The sequence below is a fragment of the Triturus cristatus genome, chromosome 10 (genome assembly GCF_964204655.1).
Source record: "Triturus cristatus chromosome 10, aTriCri1.1, whole genome shotgun sequence".
In the NCBI taxonomy this organism is placed as follows: domain Eukaryota; kingdom Metazoa; phylum Chordata; class Amphibia; order Caudata; family Salamandridae; genus Triturus; species Triturus cristatus.
Window position 1 is genome coordinate 264498130 of NC_140593.1, and position 25494 is coordinate 264523623.

The 25494-nt window shown below is 43.7% G+C and overlaps 1 protein-coding gene across 2 annotated transcripts in view; it reads left to right on the forward strand.

The window, feature by feature from the left end:
* Positions 1-25494, forward strand: part of LOC146789297 (calcitonin gene-related peptide type 1 receptor-like) — a 2166593-nt gene that overhangs the window by 1357985 nt on the left and 783114 nt on the right. For both annotated transcript variants that reach the window (XM_085630942.1, XM_085630944.1), the window contains exon 9: positions 18323-18449. In XM_085630942.1, coding sequence (XP_085487068.1) covers positions 18323-18449 — 127 coding nt within the window. The remainder of the gene's footprint in view (positions 1-18322; positions 18450-25494) is intronic.

Consider the following 25494-nt stretch of genomic DNA (forward strand, 5'->3'; position numbering starts at 1 on the left):
TGCATGTCCAGTCCTTCCCACCCAGGCAGGAGAGCAGCAGGCCAGCACAAGAAAGCAGGAGTCCAGCAGAGTGGCAATCCTTCAGCAGCACAGCAATCTTTCTTCATTGAAGAGTGTCCACAGGTCCAGAAGTCTACTGAAGTGGTGGTGTCTGAGTTCTATCTTTTGTACCCTGGTGCCCTGGTTCTGGAAGATGGCAGAGGCTTCTAGACAGTGGCTTTGACGTGCAAGGGATTCCCTGTCTCTCCTGCCCTATCTCCAAGCTGGCAAGAGTGAAAATGCAGGGAGGGTTGTTAGGCCCTTTGTGTGAAGACAGGACATAGCCTATTCAGGTGTGAGGCTGTGTACAGCTCCTTTCTACCATCCTGCCAGTGATGCCCCATCCAGTCACACCTAAGCTCCCATTGTCTGTGGCTGTCTAGTAGGAATACACAAAGTCCAACTACCAACTACACCCAGTCATGTGACCAATTAGGGTGCAGGGAACAAATGGATCAGGCAAGAAAATGACAACTTTCTAAAAGTGCCATTAGCAGATTTATTTTATTTGAAAAGTTTTGTATAGCGTGACCATGACCCATCAGGGTATCAAAGCGCTGTACATAAAAGCAAGCAACATAACCAGGAGAAGATAAAGAATAGCCCAGGTCATGGGAGATAAACAGCAGTATAAAATGCAGTGCAAACATGACCCATCAGGGAATCATTGCCCTGTACATGATATCACCAGGAGAAGATAAAACACAGCCCAGATCATGTGAGGTATACAGCAGTATAAAATACAATTTAAAATCCAACTTCACCATAAGTTAGAATTTGAAATTGTGATTCTAGAGACAGCAAACAGGAGCCAATTATCTCTTTCCATTTGGAAAGTACTCCTATAAAATGTAATGTGGTAACTTCAATGTTATGCAATGGGAGAGATAGGCCTTGCAGTATTGAATAACAAATGTAAGAGTTTTTCACTACCAGGACATGTAAAAGTACAGGTACATGTCCTGCTTTTGAAGTTCATTGCACCCTACCCTTGGGCTGTCCAGGTCCTACCTTAGGGGTGACTTATATTGCAGTCCTGAGACATGTTTAAAGGGCTACTTAAGTGGGTGATGGACATGATTGCAGAACAATGTCATACATTCACCCCAGTACAGAGATCTGGGCTCAAATCCATCGTTTTTTTGCTCCCCATGCCATTCCAGTTTGAACCCAGCCATTGCAAATCAGTCTTGTTCCTACGCCCAGTGGGAACAGTCCATCCCGAACTGCCAGGCAAGGTTCTCCCTACACTGGAAACAAACATCCTAGGACCGTTTTGGGGGTTTCACCCCTCATCAGCCAGGATAGCTTGACTCCAGTGGCATGGAGAGCAGGGGACCCTTGTCTGGGCATACCCATCCCATTCGGGGTGACAAATGAGAAAAGAACGATTGATGGACAGAATGCTGAACAATGTCATACATTCACCCTAGTACAGAGATCTGGGCCCAAATCCATTGTTTTTTTCAATTCCCATGCCATTCTGGAGTCTGTGGGAGGCGAGCAGGAGCAGAGACGAGGGACCTGGCAGCAAGGCAAGTGTTTAAAATGTTATACATAGCACACCCCCGCGCCCGCTTCACCACCCACAAGATGCGCCGGCTGCCACTGGTGAGAGGGCCTCTCTCTCCATGCAACTTTAAGTTGCTATTTAATTAATTTGCAACCGGCCAGTGGACCTGTGTGGGCCACCCACTGACATGGAATCTGTGGGGTCCCCACCACACCGTGGAACCTGCGGTGGCCTCCGTTATGCCCCTGGGCATGTGACTCTAGGCTGTCTATGGATCAGATCTTATGTGTGTTGCGGTGGTAGAGCAGAGGGAATTGCCAGGGGAAGCCCTGTGTTTGCATGGCCTCTTCATACCTATCATCCTTTGCTGTACGTCATATTACATGTACGTCCTGCTGTAACACGTGGAATGGATTTCATGTGTTTACTTTGGGTTGATAAACTATTGAGATTATTGATAGGTGATTAATGTCATTGTGATTCATTTTGGATTTGGATTTTTGAAAAGGTGTTGGCGATCTTTTCTCTTTTTGTGTTTTTTGGGGTGGTAAGTTACTGAGTGAGAGGTCCATAACCTCCTCCCTATCATGTATCTTAACTTTTTCCTGTCTCACGTGTATCTTAACTTTTTTTATCCATTTACAGTCAGCCTTAAAAACATAGCTTTACCCTTCTTCTCCTTTTTTTACATGGTTTGGCCATCTTCTTTAGGTGTCCTCTTCTCTTAACCTAGTGCTTCTGTTTTCTGGAGCTTTGTATAGTGCTCACCACAGCTGCAATGCCAAGCGTACAGTCTGCTTCAGAATGTAGAAGGAACTCCAAGCTGTGCTAGGTCTCAAATGGTCAGGTGACACTTGCATGAAGAGTGCATGTTTTACCACCTGCATCAATAGCATGCTACATGCAAGTGTAAAGCAGCAGGTGAGAATGGGGCAGGGACGTTTTGTAGGTAGGATGGCTGTGCCTGTCTTTTAGCATTGCAACGATGTTCTGAAGTGCATACAGCAAATTCATGTTTAATTTATTTTGCCTTGTTATTAAATGGCTTTATGTAACTGTAAGGCTCAAGAATTCTACAGCTCTTCCTTTAGGATTCTGATGCAATCTCCTTAATATGATTCAGTATGACACGTACAGAGACAAGAGTATTAGAAATGTATTGGTGTTGCCATAACAATCTGCAAAAGTGATAGGAAATTTAAAAATATGACCTAGTTTAAGTGTGGGACCTAAAAAGAAAAAAGTGGTAGACATTATGTACAGCGAAGTACTTATGTACTCGGCGCGCCTTAAACCACTGTTTACGTTTTAAATAGTTGTATAACACGTTTTAAGTTTAAAAATTATTCCATATCAGTAGAAAACGTGGAGATAAAGGCATCAAAGAAACCTTACAGATGGGTGAACTGGCGGGAGGGGGTGTTATTGGGGGTAGGAGGTTTAAATATAAAAGTACCTAAAAAATACATCTCCATAGATCTGACAAATGAGATTATTGAAGCTGAAACTGTCAATAAATGCCAAGTCGCAACTGGTTTTCAGTGGAGTATTAGAGATGTAAATACAACTCGGTTCCCACACCCACGCCAAAGAGCATCTTAAAACACTGCATGGATTTTTGACTTAATAAATGTCTCTGTTGGATTTACAGTAAGGTGTATTTATCCCTGATCCATATGGAAGGAAAAGCCTCAGAAGACTGTGCTCATCATTGACCAATTATCCTATCCAGCATTTTCAAAAAAAATCTATTAAAACCCCTATCCTTAGGCATCAGTTGAAAAGGCATGCCCAGACCACACAGATTAAACATCACACCAGTTAAATACTGTTTCATTATTATTCAGCTATTAATGCTTCTAAACAAAGAGTAGAGTTCATGTCTTTTTTTTACCACTTCGTACTGGGATCTGGTTTCCTTATATGGTTGAATGTGCTATTTTACGTCACCCAGAAAACATAATTGCACTGGGTCTCTCTTCCTTGAAATACAAAAAAAATGTATCAGGAAAATAAGAGACAAAAAGAAAATTTGCAAGCTCACTGACTTTACTTTTTCAATAAATGCATCACGTTCCCTTTTATGTTTTCATGCACTGCATCGTACATTTATAAGCTTATCATTCCAGTGGTAACAGTTTTTACTCCTCAAGGGATGCGAATTTATAAGCAGACTATCTATCATCTGCTACAGGAACTCTGTCACTTCAAAATTAAATTACTAAAGCCACAAGACAAGGAGAACGAAGACTGCCTCGAGCACCGAGGAACCTTTTATAATCTTAATGTCATAATTATTGTTATGTATTATTCTATAGCTATGGTTTTAATTAACTGATGCAAATTAAAAACATTGAAATGGAATGTGGCGAAATAAACTCACTTTTTTACCTTTTTTTTCTGACTTTTAGTTTCAGCAGTTATTCTCACCTTACTGTTCATTTAACACTATAATAGTACAAATCGCAATATCATTAGCAGTATAGCTTGAGATAGCAAGTCTTATTTTGTCATTCATTTATTCAGCGTTTCATGGAGCGCTCCATAGCTCCTCTTACTTATGTCTGAGCTCAAGCTGGACTACAGAAGAACCGCGAAACACTGAAAGGGTTAACGTCCAATCGGTGGCAGGGATATATATCATTTTCCTTTGCTTGTCATGTTTTATTTGATTGATTGCAACATATTGCGGGGCTTCTTACCGCTATTAGACACATAACAATAGTGATTCCTAACCAGGGCTAAAACAGGCCTTCTGATTAAAAAAACTGTTATTTAATAACTTCCTGAAGTGAGGAAAGTTAGTCAGTCAGTCAGTCAATTATCTTTATTCGATTAATGAAAATCATAAAAGATCGAGCAAGAAAATACATAACGTGATTACATCAGATCATAACATTTGCATACAATTATCAGAAAAAGGAAAAAGAAACGATTAAAATTTATACATCTAAAACATACATAAATATTTTAAAAGAACAATAAAAAGAAGGGTACATTATAAAAAGAGGAAATTCATTTCTCGCAGATAGAATGCCTATGCCTTGTTTGGAGCCTCTTCCAACGTGCTCCTGCCACTAGAAAACTAGCGACAGCGAAGGCTACATTTATATTAGGAAGGAGTTGCAAAAATAGCAGAGCTGGTTTTACCTGAATAAAGCCCTGGGTGCGTAAAATGGGGAGCAGGTACCTTTTTCTGATCTCAGTATAATGGCCGCAAAACATAATAAAATGCATCGTGTCCTGGACCGAAAAGCAATCGCAGTCACAGGGTTCAGCGTCATCAGGACTAGCCCAAGTTCCAAAGTTACCTAGGATAAAATGAATTAGATTGAAGCGAAATCTCGTTAAGAGAAAGCGATGGTAAGGATTTGTTACCCACAAAAGATATGGTTCCATTCCAGGAACAGAGGTGAGCAAAAAGTATTTCCTTACCATAGGTTTTTTTGACTCTTGTGCTTCCCTTTCCAGAGCATATAGATTTAACAGGGTGTGTTTAACTAATTTTAAATCTTCATAAATTATTTCGTCTGGAGATGAGAAGAGCTCCGATCGGCCTGCTAAGGACAGCTGAGTTCTCACATATCTTACCCATGGGATTTTGAGTGCATTGTCCATGTCTAAACAATCTTTTAAAATGGTGTGATTTAAAGTAAGCTCCGGATTAAGCCAAATTTTTAGCCACCCAATAACTGGAGCTAATTTCAGGAAATCAGATATATAACCCAATCCTAACTCTTTATGTAATGCAAATGTCGGGGTTGATTGAGGAACAGACAGAAGTGATCTTAAGAATTTATTTTCTACATTCTGTATTTTAATGGGGTTAGTGTAGCCCCAAATAGTGGAGCCATACTGGGCGACTGACAAGCATTTTGCTTTATAAACTTTGATTATGCTTTCCATGGGACGAGCGCCCAGTTTTTTGGCAAAACCCATCAGCCCTGCAGTAGCTCTGGCGACAGCATTACTTTTAACCAGAAGCTGGGGGCCCCAGGAGCCCTTTTCATCAAAAGTTACACCTAAATATGGGAAAGAAGGAACTCTTTTTACCTCCTTCCCTGCGCAGTGAAATGTTATCATCTTTTTTTTCCTACCTGCGTGTCCAGAGATCATTACATGAGATTTATCTGTATTAATTTTCATATCCAAAGATACCATAAAAGCTCCAAAAGATGAGAGGAGTTTATTCAGTGCAACTCCAGAACGTGCGAGAAGAACGGCGTCATCCGCGTACAGTAGGACGGGTATCTTTGTCTCCCCTGCTCGCGGAATATCGCTGTGTGATGTTTGCATTACTGTCTCAAGGTCATTAATATATAAAGTAAAAAGAAGGGGGGCGAGTATACACCCTTGTCTGACCCCTCTCTCAGACTTAAAGAGACAGGTACATCTTCCTTCCCTAGTGACTCTGACAGAAGTCATGAGGTCCTTATGTAGCTCAGCTAAGTAATCGACTAAGGGCGGGTCAAGGCCCATGGTCAACAGGATCCCCCAGAGCTTCGACCTGTTAACCAGGTCAAAAGCTGAGGAGAGGTCCATAAAGGCCATGTACAGTGAACCACCCCTAGCGACCACATATTTGTTTATGATAAGCTCCAGGTTTAGGCATTGATCTAGGGTTCCTCTTTTGGCTCTAAAGCCGTATTGTGCATTAGATAAAATGCCCTTGCTTTCTAAAATCGTGGACAGTCTACCTAACAGGACTCTCCCCAAAATTTTAACACTTGAATCAATGAGGGAGATGGGCCTGTAACAGGCCGGATCTGTCCGCTGTCCCTTTTTGAAGATTGGCACAATAGTCGAAATTGACCAACTGGGAGGGAAAATAAATTCCCTAGTGGCGTTAAAAATATTGGTTAAAATTTTTGAACTAAATTGAGGGGCAGTCTTAAAGAAGTCTGCTGGGACCCCGTCTGGCCCCGGTGCCTTTTTACAAAGTGTGTCTTTTAGGGCAAGTATCACCTCTTCTTGGGTAAAAGGAGGAATCTGAGTCGATGGTTTTAACGCTGTTGTTTCACAGTCTATTGTGGTATGAGTTTGACTGTAAATATTACTAAAATGTAAGACCCACTGTTCGTCTGGGATAATGCAGTCAGCTCTCTGATTATCTAATCCCACAAAATATGGATGATTTATGACTGCCCAGAATTTCGCACTATCTTTCTGTGTCTCGGGCAGTAACAGATCATTCCAAGCCTCATCCTTGATCTCAGATTTCGTCTTCCTAATAGCAAGATTGTATTGTTTCCTCAATGATGCTATCAGGACTCTATTTCTAGGTTTACACTTTAACGCCTTAAGAAGGGCTGAATGGGCCCTAGAGCAGTTTGAATCAAACCATCTAGGTCCAAATGATTTATTCGGCTTTGCCTTTACGGTCAGATCTAAATTAACTTGATGACATATGACTCCAAAGGCATCAACCACTTTGACACTCGGGTTTTCATTATCGAGACAAATAGCAATTTCATCAGGAACTTTTGCCAGTGTCTCCTGTAAAAAAGACATTGGGATAACTTGGTCCCATTTTAACCTGCGGTCTTGATCTTTAAGCTCAAGGCCTATCGCACACAGTGTGTCAATCTTCCTATTTTCAAGGACTCCGAATGCTAAAACCTCTAAAATCACAGGGTTGTGATCACTAAAAACAGAGGTTTCTACTCCATATATAAATATTTTAGATAAAATACTTAAAGAAACAAAAATATAATCTATAATTGTACCAGGTTCATGACCCACGTATGTTGGTAGCCTCGAGTCATTTGAGCAGGTGCAAAATTCATAAAGGTTGAGGGTAGCCAAAAATAATTCCAAAATCTCTCCGCTTGAAGTGTGTTCGAAATGCGGAGAAGAAGGATAAAAAGGAAGTATCTCAGTTTCCCTCTGACAACCTGCCAGGCAGGGGTGGATATTAAAATCCCCCATTAGGATAACCTCAAATTCACAACTACTATTCTCAATATGAGTGGATAAGAGATCCTGTAAGGCTAACAAATGCTCGTTTGGAAATTGACTGGTCATAGAGTTATAAAAATTCACAAGTAAAAAAGGGTTACAGTTTGATAAAGTCAGTTCAACCATTAAACAATTTTTGGATTTAGACTGAATGTATTTAGGTTTTCCTTTAACGTCAAGAGAAATATACACAACTAGCCCGCCCCTAGCTCTTCCTGCTTTACTGGGGACTGCGGGTACTGAAAAATGGGAGTAGCCATCTAAGGGCAAACACTCTAACAGGTCCCAAGTTTCTTGGAAAGCAAGAATGTCGTAACTCCTGATTTTATCCAACCACATTTTATCTTTAAATTTGGATCTAAGGCCAGCAATGTTCCAACTCAAAATTCTACAGGCTCTATTGTCTGCAGAAGACTGAAGAGGTAAAACAAGAGTCTGCTGTGGTTCCTCAACATTATCAAATGAGCTTGGCAAAAGTCAATCATTTTGATCCAAAAAAGAAAGTGGCGCAAAACGGTTAAGCAGTTCCAAAGGTTGTGTAACAGGGTTGAATGCGAAGGGTTGTTGTCGATAGGCTGGTGCGTTATTCCTTATATCTTGGCCCCATCTGGATTGAAAATCCCAATTTGTGATTCGTCCTGGAAAAGGAGTTCTTGGGATTGATACATTCTGTTGTTCCCCATAGAAGAATTTCAGAGTTAGGGGAACGACAGTACCTTGTCTACGTTGAGGGGGAAGAATGTTTACAAGAATATTAGGAAGAACATTTTGGTTTGAAAAGCTCACAGCCACGCAATCACCTTTAAATTTTTTAGGGCGGTTTCCCAGCCAAGGAACCCTAAATGCTGATTTAATTACACTTGCAAGATGTTGCTGACCTCCTGGAGCTAACCGCACGTTACTGCTTAACCAATGTAAAGCTTTGCTACACAGTGAGTTAGAACTTTCCACCGTGCCACTTTCTAAGAGAGGAACATTTGCAAGGACTAACACCACTGGTGTGGCTTCAACAATAAATTGCAGGGGATCCGATGTAGAGGCGTGGGGTTGTAATGCTTGCATGTGGGTAACATTTGCCACAGAAATTGAATTTACTGGGGGGCACTGAAGCGTAGAAATCCCAGCGACAACATTGGGAATCAGTGTCACTGGTTTGCCCCCAGGTGGCTCTGTTCCCTTTCCAACCCCCAAGGTCGTTCCATCAACGGCTTCCCCGTGATTTTTGCTCAAAGAAGTAACTAACGTGGTTAAATTTTCAATGCCACTTGCAGCTATATTTTGCTGCCCACCCAGCTTCTTGATCTCAGCTTGTAATTTGTCTATCTTAGAGATGAGGGGTTTGATGATAGAATTAATTTTAGTCTCGATGAAATCCGCAATTTTTTCTAAGAGAGCTTCTTCAGTAGGACAAATAGGAGAAACCTCAGCGTAGTTCATTCGTGTAGATTTTGGGGTATTAGCCCTCTTCCATTTAGCCCCAGAGCATAGACCGCCCCGTTTGAGAGGAATCTTTGCACAATGACGTTTGGTTCTTACTTCATGAACTGTAGGTGTTGCATCAAGGATGGACACCTCGGATGTCTGAGACTGTATATCTTGGTCAAAATTAATGTCATTTACAATATTTATATCACCCTCAGTTAAAGAATCTTCAAAAGCCGGAGTTGCATTGACCGGGATATCAGGTGTGGCTTGTAAGGCAGTGTCCACCAACGTGGTGGTGCTAAAAACATTTTGTGTGTTAGTTTCATCAGACGAGGGGATAGCAAAAGAGGGTGGGGACAAACAGAGTAGGTCCGGTGATTGGCTCAGCCCCAATGACTCCCTCCTTTGCGTATTAATTTTCTGGACAGTCTGTACCAAATAATTGTTCATCTTATTATTTTGAACTGGTACAACTTTTTTAGGCATGACTTAAAATGTAACCACAGATCGTTCACAAGAATGAATATAGGGGCTTCTTACTGCTCGACTTACTTGCAAAATAATGTCCGATGTGACTCCGGCAGCGTGTGTGACCCTGCCCCTGCCTTTTCCTGCCGATGAGGGCCGTAGAGGGCCCGCCCTTTGCCCGGGCTTAGCCCGGCGCCGTCCCGCACGCGTCCCGCGAAGCGGACCTGACGCTGAATTTATGCGCCTCCTGGCGCTGGTAGTGCGTGCGTGTTGTGTTGTGCGCCGCCGCAAGTGCTGCCGGGATTCGTAGTCCCGTGCGGCGGCGCGGAATCTAGCTGTCAGAGACTCTTGGCGGTGGCGGCACAGAAGCGTGGACTGCACGGACTCTTGGCGGTGGCGGTGTTCAGGTAAGTTCAGTTCCCCCCGCTCCGCCGGCCTGATGCTGAATTTATGCGCCTCCTGGCGCTGGTAGTGCGTGCGTGTTGTGTTGTGCGCCGCCGCAGGTGCTGCCGGGATTCGTAGTCCCGTGCAGCGGCGCGGAATCTAGCTGTCAGAGACTCTTGGCGGTGGCGGCACAGAAGCGTGGACTGCACGGACTCTTGGCGGTGGCGGCGTTCAGGTAAGTTCAGTTCCCCCCGCTCCGCCGGCCTGACGCTGAATTTATGCGCCTCCTGGCGCTGGTAGTGCGTGCGTGTTGTGTTGTGCGCCGCCGCAAGTGCTGCCGGGATTCGTAGTCCCGTGCGGCGGCGCGGAATCTAGCTGTCAGAGACTCTTGGCGGTGGCGGCACAGAAGCGTGGACTGCACGGACTCTTGGCGGTGGCGGCGTTCAGGTAAGTTTTACTCAGCCCAGAGAGTGAATGGTAGATAATTCCATTATATGGTGGCCGTGATGTGAAAGACCTCATGATCAGCAGAGGCACGACCAGCTCTCTGAAGGAGAAGGTGCTGGAGACTGGCAGAGAAGAGGGTCTGGGAGGGGCTATGAAGAGAATGCTTGAATGCTAAGAATCATGGGGATTCGGTATGAACAGATTTATGCACTGTTCTTATATCTTTAAAAAGGGCTTCATAATGAATCAGCAGCCTTAGTTATGTGACGTCTTCTGGTAAAAGCTGTTCCTACACCAGAAACCCTGGTTTAGTTGAGTTGCAAGTGATGGAGAAGTCTTCCGGAGCCATCAAGTAGATCAAAAGTTGGTGTAGTCCATTTATGATTGGAATTAGAAAGTTTACCACTGTAGATATAAGTTTGACTCAATGATTGACAGGATCTTTTTTAGGATCTTCGGACAGAAAAGCAAATCTGAGTGACTCTAAAAACCTAAGCATCTAAATGCACGTTATCATCTTGTAGCATACCCAGATGATGGACTACTGTGGATAAAGTGGGAGAAAGGCCATATTTCATGGCCACCAGCAGGTATTTTACTGTGGCAACTAGAACCTGAGTTTTGGCTGGGTTCAGCTCAAGAAAACTGATAGACATCTATCAGTGGTCAGTATTTTGGGCAAGGAGCTCAGCTTGTAGCCTGGTTGTGTAGATCAGATTGGCAAAGAATCCTGAAAATAGACTGGGTGTACTCTGTGAGTCTCTAGTCTGATATTAGTCAAATGCTGCCCCTTTAGTATGGGGTTTAGTCGAAAAGATGATGCAACAGTTCCATTTTAAATGCCAATGCACACAACAACAAAGAACTCTTCGTCATCGTCAAGGAGCTCACCAGGCTCAACAGCAAGTCCACTGATTCCCCACCCTCCCATGACCTCTGCAACAAACTCTGCACCTTCTTCCACCAGAAGATCTGGCAGATCTACGATGGCTTCAACACCCAGGACCCCACCACTATGCCCACCACCACCTCACACAACCGTACCGCACCCCAACAGATCATGCTCAAATGGACTCCACTCACCACAGATGACACACTCAAGACCATGAAGAACATCTACTCAGGAGCCCCATCGGATCCCTGCCTTTACCAGATCTTCCACAGAGAAGCCGCCTCCATCGCCCCCCAGCTTCACCGCCACATCATCTGCTCCATCGAAACCGCCACCTGCCCAAATGACTGAAAACATGCCGAGATCAACCCCCTGAGAAGAAACCGTCCGGTGACCTGACAGATCTCAAGAACTTCAGACCCATCTTCCGCCTCCCCTTCCAAGCCAAGGTCATTGAGAAGACCATCAATGCCAAACTCTCTGAGTTCATTGAAGAGAACCACATCCTGGACACCTCCCAATGGGGCTACTGAAGCAACCGCAGCACGGAGACCACATTCCTTGCTGCCATCGACAACGTGCGCTTCCTCCTCAACCAGGGTGAAACCGCAACCTTCATCCTACTGGACCTCTCAGCCACTTTTGATACAGTCTGCCACCACACCCTAATCACGAGAATCCACAACACCTGCTTCAGTGACAGCGACAAGGCACTGGACTGGATCCCCTCCTATCTGACCGTCTGAACACCCCAAGACAGACTACTCCGTTCCAGTGCCCCAGGGCTCCTTTCTGAGCCCCACCCTCTTTAACATCTACATGGCCCCCTTCGCAGCCATCAGCAAAAGCAACAGACTCAACATCATCTCCTATGCTGACAACACCCAGCTGATCATCTCCCTCGCTAAGGAATCCACAACCGCCAGAACCTACTTTCACAAACGAATGAAGGCAGTTGCCACCTGGATGCAAGCTCAACTCGGACAAAACCGAAGTACTCATCCTAGAACCCACCCCCTGAGCCTGGGACAACTCTTGGTAGCACGCCGCACTAAGACCCCCTCCTGTCCTTATGGTCCGTGCACCCACATTGGCATCATACTGGACTCCTTGCTCTCAACAAATCACCAAATCAATGCAGTATCCTCATCCAGCTTCCAAACACTCCATCTACTTCGAAAGACCTTCAGATGGCTCTCCACAGAATCCAGAAAAACACTCCTCACCAATAGACTGTACTACTGCAACGCACTCTATGCCGACGCCACCCAGAAACAGCTCAGGAAACTACAAAACTTCCAAATCATCACAGCCAAACTGGTCCTCGACTTACCCCACTGCAACCCATCACACAACACCTCTGACAGCTCCACTGGCTCCCTTTCAACAAGAGAATCACATTCAAGCTCCTCACACACACCTACAAAGATGTCTACAATGTAGGACTGGAAAAGTCTGAACCGCTGCCTCGCCTTCCACACACCCACCAGATATTTCCACTCCACCCTACTCGTCCTGACCTCCGTTCCACGGATTCACAAGCCCAGAACAGAAGGAAGATCCTTCTCCTACCTTGCTGCCAAGATCTGGAACACCCTGCTCCTCCACCTTAGGCAATCCAAGTCATTGACACAGTTGAGGAAGGACCTCAAGACCTGGCTCTTCAACTGAACCTCCACACCCAGAAGGATCAGCAGCCCCTCCCCCTCAGGGCCTTGAGACCCTCACAGGTAATTAGCTGCGCTTTACAAACCCCTGATGGATTGAAAGTGCACCTAGCATACTAATTTAAGTTTTTTTACAGGTTAGTATACATGTCTACTACTCAGAAACACTTTCATTCACTTGATGATGTCATCAGTGATGTTATCAGTAATGTCATTTGAAATGTCATCAATGATGTCACTGACCATGTTATGAGTGACATAATATGTGAGGGCATCAGCTATAGTTAGCTCAGGTAACTGCGACTGCTGAATTTCACTGGTTTTGTATGAGTGAAACATCAGCCCATCTACTTCAGTGAATATCTATCTATCTATCTATCTATCTATCTATCTATCTATCTATCTATCTATCTATCTATCTATCTATCTATCTATCTATCTATCTATCTATCTATCTATCTATCTATCTATCTATCTATCTATCTATCTATCTATCTATCTATCTATCTATCTATCTATCTATCTTTTTTTCCACTGAGGTTACAGGGACGTTATAGTTAGGCTAAGGTTTCACTTGTACAAAACAAGTGAAATTCAGCTCTTGCAGTTAGTCAGCTAACTATAACTTGCGCTCCCGCAATGCTCTGTGAGTGAAACCTGAGCCTAACTATAATGTCCCTGTAACCATTAGTTCTTTCAGTGAATTACTAAGGTTTTTTAAATGCTTATTCCAAACTATAACGTCCTTGCAACCTTTAGTTTTTTGAGGAAATGTCTATGGTTTTCTACTTGTAGTTGCATTTGCAGAGTGGTGGAGAAATGGGGCTGGGCCTCTGACCAGCTCTCAGGAATCCGCCTACGTAGTACTTACTAGAGGTACAAGGAGGGCTTCTTGGCCCCCAATGTCTCTCACTCGTAAAGTGGACTTTATCTCCCTACCAGTAGTGCACCTTGAGCTGCATTTGCAGAGTAGTGGAAAAAGGGGGCATGGCCTCCAAAGACCTATTAGCAATCCTGCTGTGTGGGACTTATTGGAGATAACAGGAGGTGTAGTTGGCCCCCAAGGAAATCCTTGGGGGCCAACTACCCCTCCTGCTACCTCCAATAAGTCCCACACAGCATGCTTGCTGAGAGGTTATCAGATGACACACCTCATTTCTCCTCCAACCTGTAGACGTGCCTCCTGGCACACTACTAGTAGGGGGATGAAGTCCCTTTGGCTATTGAGAGTACTTGAGGGCCATCTAGCCCTCCTGTTATCTTCAATAAGACCCACACAGCTGGATTGCTGAGATGTTATCAGCGGCCACGCCCCCTTTCTCCCCAACTGTGCAAACATGCTTCCTGGTGCGCTACTGGTTGGGGAAGAAGCTCACTTTAGTCCTGAGGCTCTCAGGAATAAAGTGGAATTCATTCCCCAACCAGCAGCCCGCCAGGAGGTGCATTTGCAGAGTGGTGGAGAAAGGGGGGGTGACCTTCTAGTCCTCTCAGCAATCCCGCTGTGTGGAAGTTACTGGAGGTAACAGAAGGGGTTCCTGGACCCCATGGATCCTCAGCATCCAAGGGGACTTCATTCCCCAACCACCACTGCGCCATGAGGCGCATTTGCAGAGTGGTGGTGAAGAAGGCATGGCCTCCGTCAACTTACCGGAGACTTCATATTTTAGATTTTTTAAACAACATTTAAAGGAGGGGGCTTTGTCCATTTTTGGCCCCGGGGAACCCATCCCCTGGGGCTCAGCCTTTTATTATTTGAAATGTAATGGAAGAGGGTCAGAGCGGCTCCTCTCTGTGGCCATTTTCTGCTCTGGGGACCCCCAACCCCCTGGGCCTGCCACTTGTCATATATTTTTTTAAACAAAAGTCCCATTCCCGGGGCCCAGCCTGTATTGTGGGTGCCTGGAACCACCCAGGACACCCACATTTTACATGTTGGGGACCGCAGGGGAGCCTGAAGTCCCCCACTGTCCCAGCTGGCTCCCCTCCTACTGTGGGAGCCGGCATTGCTTTTTACACACAGGGAGCTGCTAACAAAATGCTCTTGCTTGCTGAAAGCGGAGTACTGTTTGCTATGTCATGGCGGGAGTGGTGCTCCCGCCATACCATAGCAAACTGCACTGCTCCAGGAGTGGGCCCTCGGAACATTCTTGGAGCTGGCCCTGGGGGTGGTGGTCCCAAGGGCCATTTATGGCTCCTTTCTCGATTAGGGGCCTGCCCCAGGGCGTGTACGGTCCCTGGGATTGTGGTGGCAGCCCCCTCCCATTTTGTTTCATAATATACTTTGGCCCCGAGGAGGTGGTGGTCCCCGAGGTCAGGGAGGGGGCCCTGCCCACATGAACTTCTAAAATCCCCAGGAGGTGGTGGTCCCGGGGCAGTGGAGGTCCTTGAGGCCACCATTACATTAGCCCCGGGGAGGTGGCAGTTCCTGAGGCTGAGCCTCACCTGCACTCCTTAAATAATTGGCCCCAGGGAGGTGGCGGTTCCCGTGTCTGCAGGGGATGTGCATCTTGTTTCTTATATTTGCCCCGCGGAGGTGAAGGTCCCCGGGGTGCGGGTTGACGCCTGTGCACCCCCACATTACTATATGAGATGCCAACCGGTGGGCATTATTTAATGAAGCTGTTTTTTTAATTTTGGCAGTAGTCACGGATCAAGCACAATGGCTGCCATTTGGACCCCCCCCCACCCTTGACGGATCACCCCCGAAATTTTTAATACAGCAGTTGAAGTGAGCGTCAAACAATGCCAAAGTTATAGGCAAATGAAAACAACTCTTCCTATGGAAACTACAGCCTAACTATAACTACTACTGGTGACTGCCAGTAGGTAATACACTTATAAATATATATACAATAGTGACCAGGACCAAATTTCAGATATTGAAAACAGTCCTTTGCAACTAGATGTCCAGCATATATACCTGATTAAGAACAAGGATGAATAGAACTGTCATTACAATGGCAAATAATGTCTGGTGCCTCCACCACCGCATTGTCATCCCATGTACCTGCATAGGGACTATGATTATCACGACACTTACAAACATTAAAACTCAGACCCAGTGATGTTGCAAATATCTATGAATTTGTTGAATACTTTATGACTACAGTAATGTATGTCACCCTCTCTTCTACTTCAGACTCTAACACCATAACCCCATCAAATTCAACCCCCGCTGCTGCCACCGGAGATCGCTTCCCCACCCACAAACTGTGCACCAGTTCCTCCTACCCACGGGACATGGGGGAAGATGAGGATAAAGAGAAGGAGTGGGATGAGGAATAAGCTGTTAACTATAAATAACATGGGAAAATTCCTGCAGATCATCTGCAGATTACATTGATTGTTTCCATGGGATGATGGGCGGAGCATCTACGAAATGTGGCCTATTTAGGTCAGCCATTGAGAAGCAATGCTTCTTTTAAAGTTTCTCAGAGCAACCTAAGAAGTCATCAATGTCCATTCCAATTTTAGAGTCCATATGGAATGAGATGTTCACACTCATGAAGACATCCACCACAGTCCCGGAAGTAATACCTTGACTCTGGAAGAAGACATTTAGAGTACCAGACATGGCACCAGAGAGCCTCAAGGGTAAATTGAAACCAGACTTGATAATTGCAGTAGTGGCCCACATAGGATTTAAAAACCCCTATATCCATGCTTCCAGATAGAGATAGCAAGCATATTGGTAATTAGTGCCAGACAGTAATTTTAATAGATGTAGACTTCCTCAAGGTAGCCAATGTTTTGGCCATCCTTGGATGCCGTGACTGCCAGATGTGGAATGACATTTCTCTGCTTCTAGACCTATTTCCAGTACAAAGGTGCATTGAGGTAATTTAAATAGTCAAAGAAGAAATTAATGCATCAGCAGCCAATATTGAGGCAGTCATGGATATGTCAAATGGTAGGTTTCGCCAACTTACTGCAGCTACTGTCTTTAGAAGACTAGGGTGGTTGACGTCCATCTCCTTCTGGCCAGAGTTCAAGACCAAGATTATGTACATGCCATTTGATGATAACACCTTTCTCAGAGAGCATGTATTCAAACCCTTACACATAAACAAACCAGAACAGAATATGCAAATAAAGAGGAAAGTGTTACACTTGGGAACTTTTTGCATATTGGTTGTTGTTGCCCAGGAGTCACCTCAACCCAATGGCTAGTGTCACCTCACCCTCAGCTCATCAAACAAATCTGGCCCTCTGTCCTACTGCTTGAACAAAGGATAATCACTCCTGTGCAGAATTAAGTTCTCCAACCCCTTACTTAGGGGGCTAAAGACTTGCATCAATTTCTTTGTATGGGTCTGTTATGGATCAAAAGGGAAGCATGCTCTAATTATGTGGCTAGAGTGGCAAGGCCTGGCAGACAGATACATGGCTAAGTTCCTCCTTCACACAAGTGGCAGGTTCGAGGACTGAGGCACTGATTACAAGTTACTCATTAAATTGTGACCCATGTGTAAACCCCTGTTTACGCATGTTTTGGAATTACGTGTTCGAAGGTATTTACAACACCCCGTAAATATTGGATGCGTTAAATACTTGAACATTCATTACATTTCGAAAGGTCACACCTGTCAATTTTAAAACAGGGAAAGCAACAGTATTTACTGTACCCTACGGATTTTGGTGCCTTAAAAACCCCAAATCTGCATGTTATTCCCCAGGAACTCGTAACAGGTGCAATTTATTGCACCTGGTAAATAACGAGCCCTGTGGTATCGTTATTTACTAGGTGCGATGAACAACACCTATATTTGTAATCAGCCCCTAAGAGTCGATATTTGTTTGCGGAACCAAAATGAGGAACACTTAATAAAGGTAAAGTCAAATTTGTAGGTGTATTTTGAAGGCAAAAGAACCTCACATTCCTTGGTGGGCCTTCAAAAAAGGGAAAGGGAAGTTCTTGTGCCATCCCAGAAGGAATGTAATGATAATATACATTTTCTAAAAAGGCAAACAATAAGACATGCATTACTGACTTTTAGATAGGGATCCACATCTATAACGAATCTTGGTGCAGGTTTGTCAGATGTGTTTGTGGGTTCTGGAGCAAGAACCTGATGCATGGTCAGCTGGATGGGATTTCAATTCATAAGGACCGATTTAATACATGAAACAAAACATTTTCCACTGGAAGAGGAAACACAACTACTTTGGTATCTGGCAACATCTATTGGTATAGCCACATAAGCTGCCTCATTAATAAGAAAATCTCAATCAATACATTTGGCTAAAGGCAAATGAGATCACAGAACTGGAGCAAGCTCCAAAAACATACCCTTATCCACCCTGAACTGTGGCCAGTGCCAATTGTCTCCTTCATGAGATAAAGTTTTGTTGACTTTTGTTTCATAGTTAAAATGTGTACATATGCCCGGTAATAAATTAATTTGACTGTTTTGAGAGTTCATTGAAATATGCCAAAGAAACAATGGAGGTAAGTTGTCATAGTTTCTTACTTAAATGTAAAACTAGGGCATAAGGCGTGTAATTGATAACATGTGTTCCTTATTTCAGGAGCCTGAGTTGTCAGAGGATAACCCTGCATAAGAATTTGTTCTCTTCATATGTGCTCAACTCATTTTTTACAATACTACACCTCGCTGTGGTAGTGCCCAATTCGGACCTCGTGAAGAGAAATCCGGTGAGTCTTTTAATTTTATTCAAATTTAGTCCTCTAAAATTCTTTGGAATTAAATGAGTAATCCTGGATTATTCAGCCAGTGTCACAACAAACAGTGCACACCACGTCATACATTACATCCTGATGAAGTGCTTAATTTGTAAAAGAAAGAGTGCCAGAGCCCATAGCTCTGCTCATGCTGTAATATTTAAAAGAGGGGCTCCGAATACCAAGGCTATGAAGTCTTGAATTCACCCCAGGCCTCTTTAAACCACTAGCAGGTGTTGCTGGCTCTTTATGTCCGATTCTTGATTCTCTCTTTGTGCCCTTTTTAAAAAAAAAAATCCTCTTTTTTTCTTGTTTGTGGGGCATATTTACAAGGGGATTGCCCCACTGGTACGTCACTTTTTTAAACATTTTGGGGGCGCAATGCCCTGCACCATATTTACAAAGCGGTGTTGCGTGGCTAAGCGCTGCTTTGTAAATATGGTATCCTTCTGCGTGAAGGGTGCGTGGAGTGGGTGCTGCTGTGGGTGTTCCACCGCAACACCCATTGCTTTTTGACACTGCCCCAGATTTACAAGGATGTTTAAATCTGAGGCAGAGCAAAAAAACTAACGCCATGCAAAAGCAGGTGTTCGATTGGCTCAACGAGGAATAATACTTTTATTTCTCCTCACTGTTTGCTCTACATGAAAAGAGCAAATCGCCTTTAAAGATAGTTTTTAGTATATGAAGGGACACCTTCCTGCACATAAACAATCATTGCCCCATAGTGCAAGGTTGCCTGTGTTACAGGAAATCTGCGGTGCCTGTGTTGGCGCTAGGCAGCGTTTTTGAAATTATGCACTGCAAAATTTGCCGAAGCGCCGCACCATTTCCTTGTGAATATACCCCAGTGTGTTTTTTCTCTCTCTTGCCCTGGACCAATGTCTGATGGGAAAAAATAAATGTTGGTCACCAATGATGAGTGCTGGTAGTCCTCACTGGCAAAGACTGGCTCACATTAAGCACTGAACTGTTGACAGAGACTTGCAAACTTGACATTCTTGATAGGAAACATTTGAATGTGTAGATTGATGCTTGACGTTGTAGGCTAAAACCTTGAGCTGACACTTTAATTACAGCTTTTAAGAATTCTTAACTCGGTTATAGCAAAAATTGTTCAAGTCTAAACTGTATTCAATGGCTTCCCCAGAGTGGTACTCTTCCTACCGGTAGTGATCTATTATAAGCATGGGGTTTTAGTATGCATAAACCCATTTGCCTTTAAACGATGAGATTACACTTACTCCACAGTATGAACGCTCTTGCAACCTCCACAAGTGAGTGTTTGTCCTGCAGGCAGTGTATCATGAATAATAGAGAGTCATTAACTACCACAACATGTTTCTGTGCAAATGGTCCTAAAATCACAAAGGACTTCTTCAGAATTGCTCATACAACAATAATTGAAAATCCTGATTCAGGCTGCGCGGGCTCCTGTTTACAATCAAATTGATAGTTCTGCAAGATGGCCCACAAAGCTGTTTGAGCCACCGCTGCATGTTTATGTTCTCTGTTGTTTCTCGCACACTTATACAAATAAGAATATGCACTGCAGCTATCTTGATTTCGTTCTGTGAAGTGTGTAGATACGAGCCCTCTCTGTAATAGTGCACATGCGCAGAACTAGCCAAGGCATCTTCACAAAACGAATACAACAAAGTGTATGGCAGTGTTTTATGATTCAAATAATGAAACACATTTTTCTGATTTTGAGGTGTATGACAGTTGACACTGGGCTTGTACACGTTCTTTTTAGAATATAACGTATTTAAGTCATTTAGTGGGTTAAAAAAATGCAAACACTGATTACAATCTTTTGTGTTGAGCATATATTTTATATATATATATATATATATATATTACCTACTGGCGGTCGCTAGTAGGTAGTTATAGTTAGGACCTATTTTCTATAGGAAATCTGCAACATTCTATTCCCAATAACTTTGCCGCCGGTTGACAAATCTTCGCGAAATTTTCAAAACTTTTGTCCAGCTCCGGTCCGCTCCTATCCTGAAAGTCTCGGGGTGATTTGTCAAGCAGGGGCCAAGGAAAAAAGGGGGGTCCCAAAACGTATTTTCCCCATGCAATTTTCCATACGAACCTTTAGTCGCAGCTACAGCCCGAACTGCTGAACGGAATTACACCAAATTTGGCAAAAAGGTAGCCCTTGGTTCAGAGTCATGCCTCTTGGTTAAATGGTGTAAATCTGTTCAGTAGTTCCTGAAAAAAATCAAAAGTAAAATCACATATATATCTATGGGCGATGTGGATCCGCGCACCCTGAGCGCACCCTGCGCGCACCCTCCCGATCACAAGCTGCATGTTAATTGACTGTGAACTTGCTGTCAACACTCCAAACCAGGAAGTGTTGGCAGCCATTTTGTGCCTCGGTAGAACCGAGGCACCGGAAATCCTTGAAAAAAGTGTGCAAAATGCAAAAAGGGGGCAGGGTAGGATGTTGTCATCAGTGATGTCATCAGTGATGTCATTTGAGATGTCATTAGTGATGTCATCAGTGATGTCACTGACCATGTCATGAATGATGTAATATGTGATTTTATCAGCAGTGGATTGCGGGCACGCAAGTTATAGTTAGTAGAACTAACTGTAACTAAGGAATTTCAATGGTTTTGTACGAGTGAAATGTCCAGCTAACTATAACACCTCTGCAACCTATGGTTTTTTCAGTGAATTTCGAAGGTTTTTTAAATGCTAATTCCTAACTATAACATGTCTGAAACCTATGGTTTTTTCAGTGAATATAGATATATATACATATATAGCACCAAAACCATCCTCCCAGTGTAAGAGCCCTCGACCCTTCAGGGGGGCTTCTTAAAACAATGGGCATGGAGCAGCCCATCAATTTCACAAACATGAAGCAGCAGACAGATGCCCAATACTGGAAAAGTTAGCTTTTTTTCACGGCACAGCAGCACAAAGAAGCTTCCGTCTCCTTACGTATTTTGGTGATCAATGCCGCCTTGCTCATAGGTGGAAGCAATATCAAATTGCAAGGTGCAGGCATGCATGCTTAATAACACATTGAGTCACAGGACCAGTTAGTTAAAAAAACATTTCCCATAATGCAGGTTAAGTTTCTGTTTTGAGTACAGGATACCTGTTGCATGATGAGGAAGCACTGGTAAAATTAAAGGTATAGTTAGGAATTAGCATTTAAAAAACCTTGCAAATTCACTGAAAACACCATAGGTTTCACACATGTTATAGTTAGCAGGACATTTCACTCGTGAAAAACCAATGAAATTCCCCCGTTATAGTTAGTGCACGCCACCGCAATCCTCTGCTGATGACGTCAAATATTACATCACTGTATTTAGACACTTATTTACCCATGTCTTCTTCCATTAATTTTCAGCTATACATATATTACAAATATTTTTTTTTCAGAAAGACACATATGTTATCAGTGATGTAATATTTGACATCATCAGCAGAGGATTGCGGTCGCGTGAGTTATAGTTGCCTGCACTAACTATAACGGGGGAATTTCATTGGTTTTTCACGAGTGAAATGTCCTGCTAACTATAACATGTGTGAAACCTATGTTTTTTTCAGTGAATTTGCAAGGTTTTTTAAATGCTAATTCCTAACTATAACGTGTGCGAAACCTATGGTTTTTTCAGTGAATTTGTACGGTTTTTTAAATGCAATTTTTTTTTTGAGATTTTTGGTAAAAAATAATATCCAACCTATGTATAAAATAATATATGTACTATATCCTGCATTATGGAATGGTTATTTTTTTTTTAAATTAATGTTTACATACAGTTGTACATCACAGTTATTATCTTCTACAACTTTTTTTTTTTTTTTATGCATTTTTTGCCGTACGGTAAGCTGACGCTACGCGCTCCGTACGTCATAAGTACGGTGCGCTTACGTGATACGATGCGCGTACGGTAAGCTGACGCTACGCGCTCCGTACATCATAAGTACAGTGCGCTTACGTGATACGTACGTGACGTACGCGTACACGCATGCGCGTTGTGCGGAAGCAACGTCGCGGTTACGCAGGGGCGTGTAATGCGCATGCGCGAGTGCGTCTTACGTACGCGCTCCGTAAGCGTCACGTTTGTGCATGCGTACTTGTTTACGAGCGCGTACCGTAAGCTTACGGAGCGCGCACGGTAGGTCATGTGATCCACAAAGAACACTTTTCATTGGTTGAAACTACTTTCAGTTCCAGAAACTTCCCACACCACACCCATTCCCCTCATTACTGCTTGAGATCCCCTAGGAGAAGGAGCTGAATTGACATTGAGATACAATGGCAGAGCAGCAGTCCTCTTCTGAGAGTGAGCCTAGCAGCACCATCATCAGACAGAGAAGGAGGAAACAAAAGGATTCTTTTGTGTGGGAGTATTTTACTTTTCCAGAGGGGCAGAAAAAGGTCAATGCTCCATTGGTCACTTGCAGACTTTGTGAGCGTGTTTTATCTAGAGGAGATCCAAGGAAATCACTCTATGATGAGACACCTTAGGGATAAACATCCCAGGACCTTTGCTCGACATACTGAAGAAAACTCTTCAGTAAGTCACCGGAGCCCAACCTCAGAAGCTCAGCCGAGTACATCAGCGGCAGCTGAGCTGAGCTCTTCCTCTGAGGTGGGAGCATCACCTTCTTCTGCTCCTCTGGACATTAACCCTCGATTTCGGAGGGTTTCAATGAGGTGTACAACGTGTTGTGGTCTTATTGTTTTTGGGGAGACCAGTGTTTCCCTTATTAACAATAAGATAGACCAGCACGTTTGTAGACGCTCATAATATTCCCATTCTTTCTTTCCTCTATCCCTGTATTAACCCAACGGCTCTTTTAAGAGCCAACCTTACCTCACAATATTTTTTATTTTTTTTTAAGCTTTCCTTTTTGAAAAAAAATGTTTGCCGTGCGCGTACGGTACGCGTAATCGCGGAATAGTTACGCGAAGTTCGCAGAATTTTTTCTCGCGGAATTTTTCCGTTTACGCCGTGCGCATACGCTACGCGCATTCCGCGATTTTTCGAAAAAAAATTAAAATCAATTTTTGCCCTTGGGGGTCCTTCTGGGACCCCCTGACCAAGGCTAGGGGGTCAGAAACTGTCCACTCTGCCCCCTTTTCACGTTCTCCACCTTTGTTTTTCACCCCCTCAGACTGCGAGAGACAAAATGGTGGCCGACACTTCCTGGTTTTGACCGATTCGAATGTTTACTAAGATCTAACAACCAATCAGAATCGCGCTCGTGCACGGCGGCGTGCGCGTACGGTAAGCTTACGGTACGCGCTCGGAGCGCGCCTATAGATATATATATTGATTTAAAATGCTATTTTCTCAGGAAATACTGAACAGATTTACACGAGACCTGCAAAAGGCACATCCTTGACCTGAGGGCTACCTCTCTGCCAAATTTCAAGTAATTCTGTTCAGCCGTTCGGGCTGTAGCTCGGACTAAAGGTCCTATGGAAAAATACATGGGGAAAGCGCGTTTTGGGACCCCCCCTTTTTCTCAGCCCCCGCTTGACAAATCCCCCCGAGACTTTCAGGGAAGGAGCGGAACGGAGCGCCCCACCTATTTTGAGAATTTCGTGAGGATTCGTCAATCGGCGCCAAAGTTATTCCAAATAGAATGTTGCGGATTTCCTATGGAAACACGGTCCTAACTATAACTATCTACTGGCGACCGCCAGTAGATAATATATATATATATATATATGTATAAATATCCTTAAATTATAGAAATAGAAAATATGCATGTACAAAATAAGACCTCAGTGACAGCACCAAGTCTTAGTCAAAATGTTTACTAATTGGTTGACTTATAATGATATTATTGATTACGACAAATAAAAAAAAGGTGTTTGCAGCAATATATATATATATTTTACTTTTTTTGTTAAAATGCAACTAAGCAAAATTTGCAAAGACCTTATGACAATTAGACATTAATTTTCTCAATATATTAACCCTGTGTATCACATTTACTTCTCCTGTACGTTTCTTAACGGCAGTAGCGGCTGCTACTGAACAGGGGTGGTGAGGCAGGAGGAAGGGGGTATGGAGGGAGGGGCTGGGAAATAATACATTCAAAAAAAGCACTTACCTTTTCACCGCCAGCCGCCGCCTCTTCTACCTCTGTCCTCCTTTCTGCACTCGGCAGGAAGCGCACAGAATACCACAATCCCCTGACCAATCTCAACGCTTCCTCAGCAGCATTGTGATTGGGCTGAGCTCCTTTGTTCAGCGCTCAGAGAGGGGCTGGCAGGCTGTGCATGTTCTTCACCCAGGCTATAATGCAACCTGGGTGAAGAACATGCACAGTGCGCATGAAGCTTTGGACGGCCGAAGACGGACGGCCAAGTCGTCATGTGCACTTTAGGTGCTGTTACCACTCCTCCCCCTATGTCGCAGGGAGCCCAGCCCCAGCCACCTGGCTTCAGCTGCAAGCTGAATGTAAAAAAACTAAATGATCATAATGAACGTTATCATTTTATTTTTTGCATTCAGCTTGCAGTTGGAGCAGAGGGGCGAGGCTCTTCTGCCTTACCGAAGGAGCGGCCACTGCTTAAGGTAATTGCTATAGTGATACCGTGCAATCACTAAGTAAACAGGGAATAATCTAAAACCAATTAAAAATATATATACCCATACACACATGTAAACATCATATGGGCTGCCCAAAAAAATTAGATTTAAAAAATATATTCTTTAAAAAAACCTTAAATATTTAAATACATTGTTAAACCTGTAGCAGTTTCAGAATTTTGCATCTGAAACAACAACATTAAAACATCATTCACTATGGACCCTGATTTTTCATGTAGCTCTGTACACGCTTGAGTGATACACCAAATCCCCGTTACACATTACGTCACTCATTACGAGGATGCAAATCCGCCCGACGCCGTTGCGGAATCAGGACTGACCAACCTCCTGTCGGCGATCCTGACCGCATTAGTAGGATGCAACCTCACATGGTGTGTTCACACATTCCCATTTCTCTATGGGAGCTTGTGCTG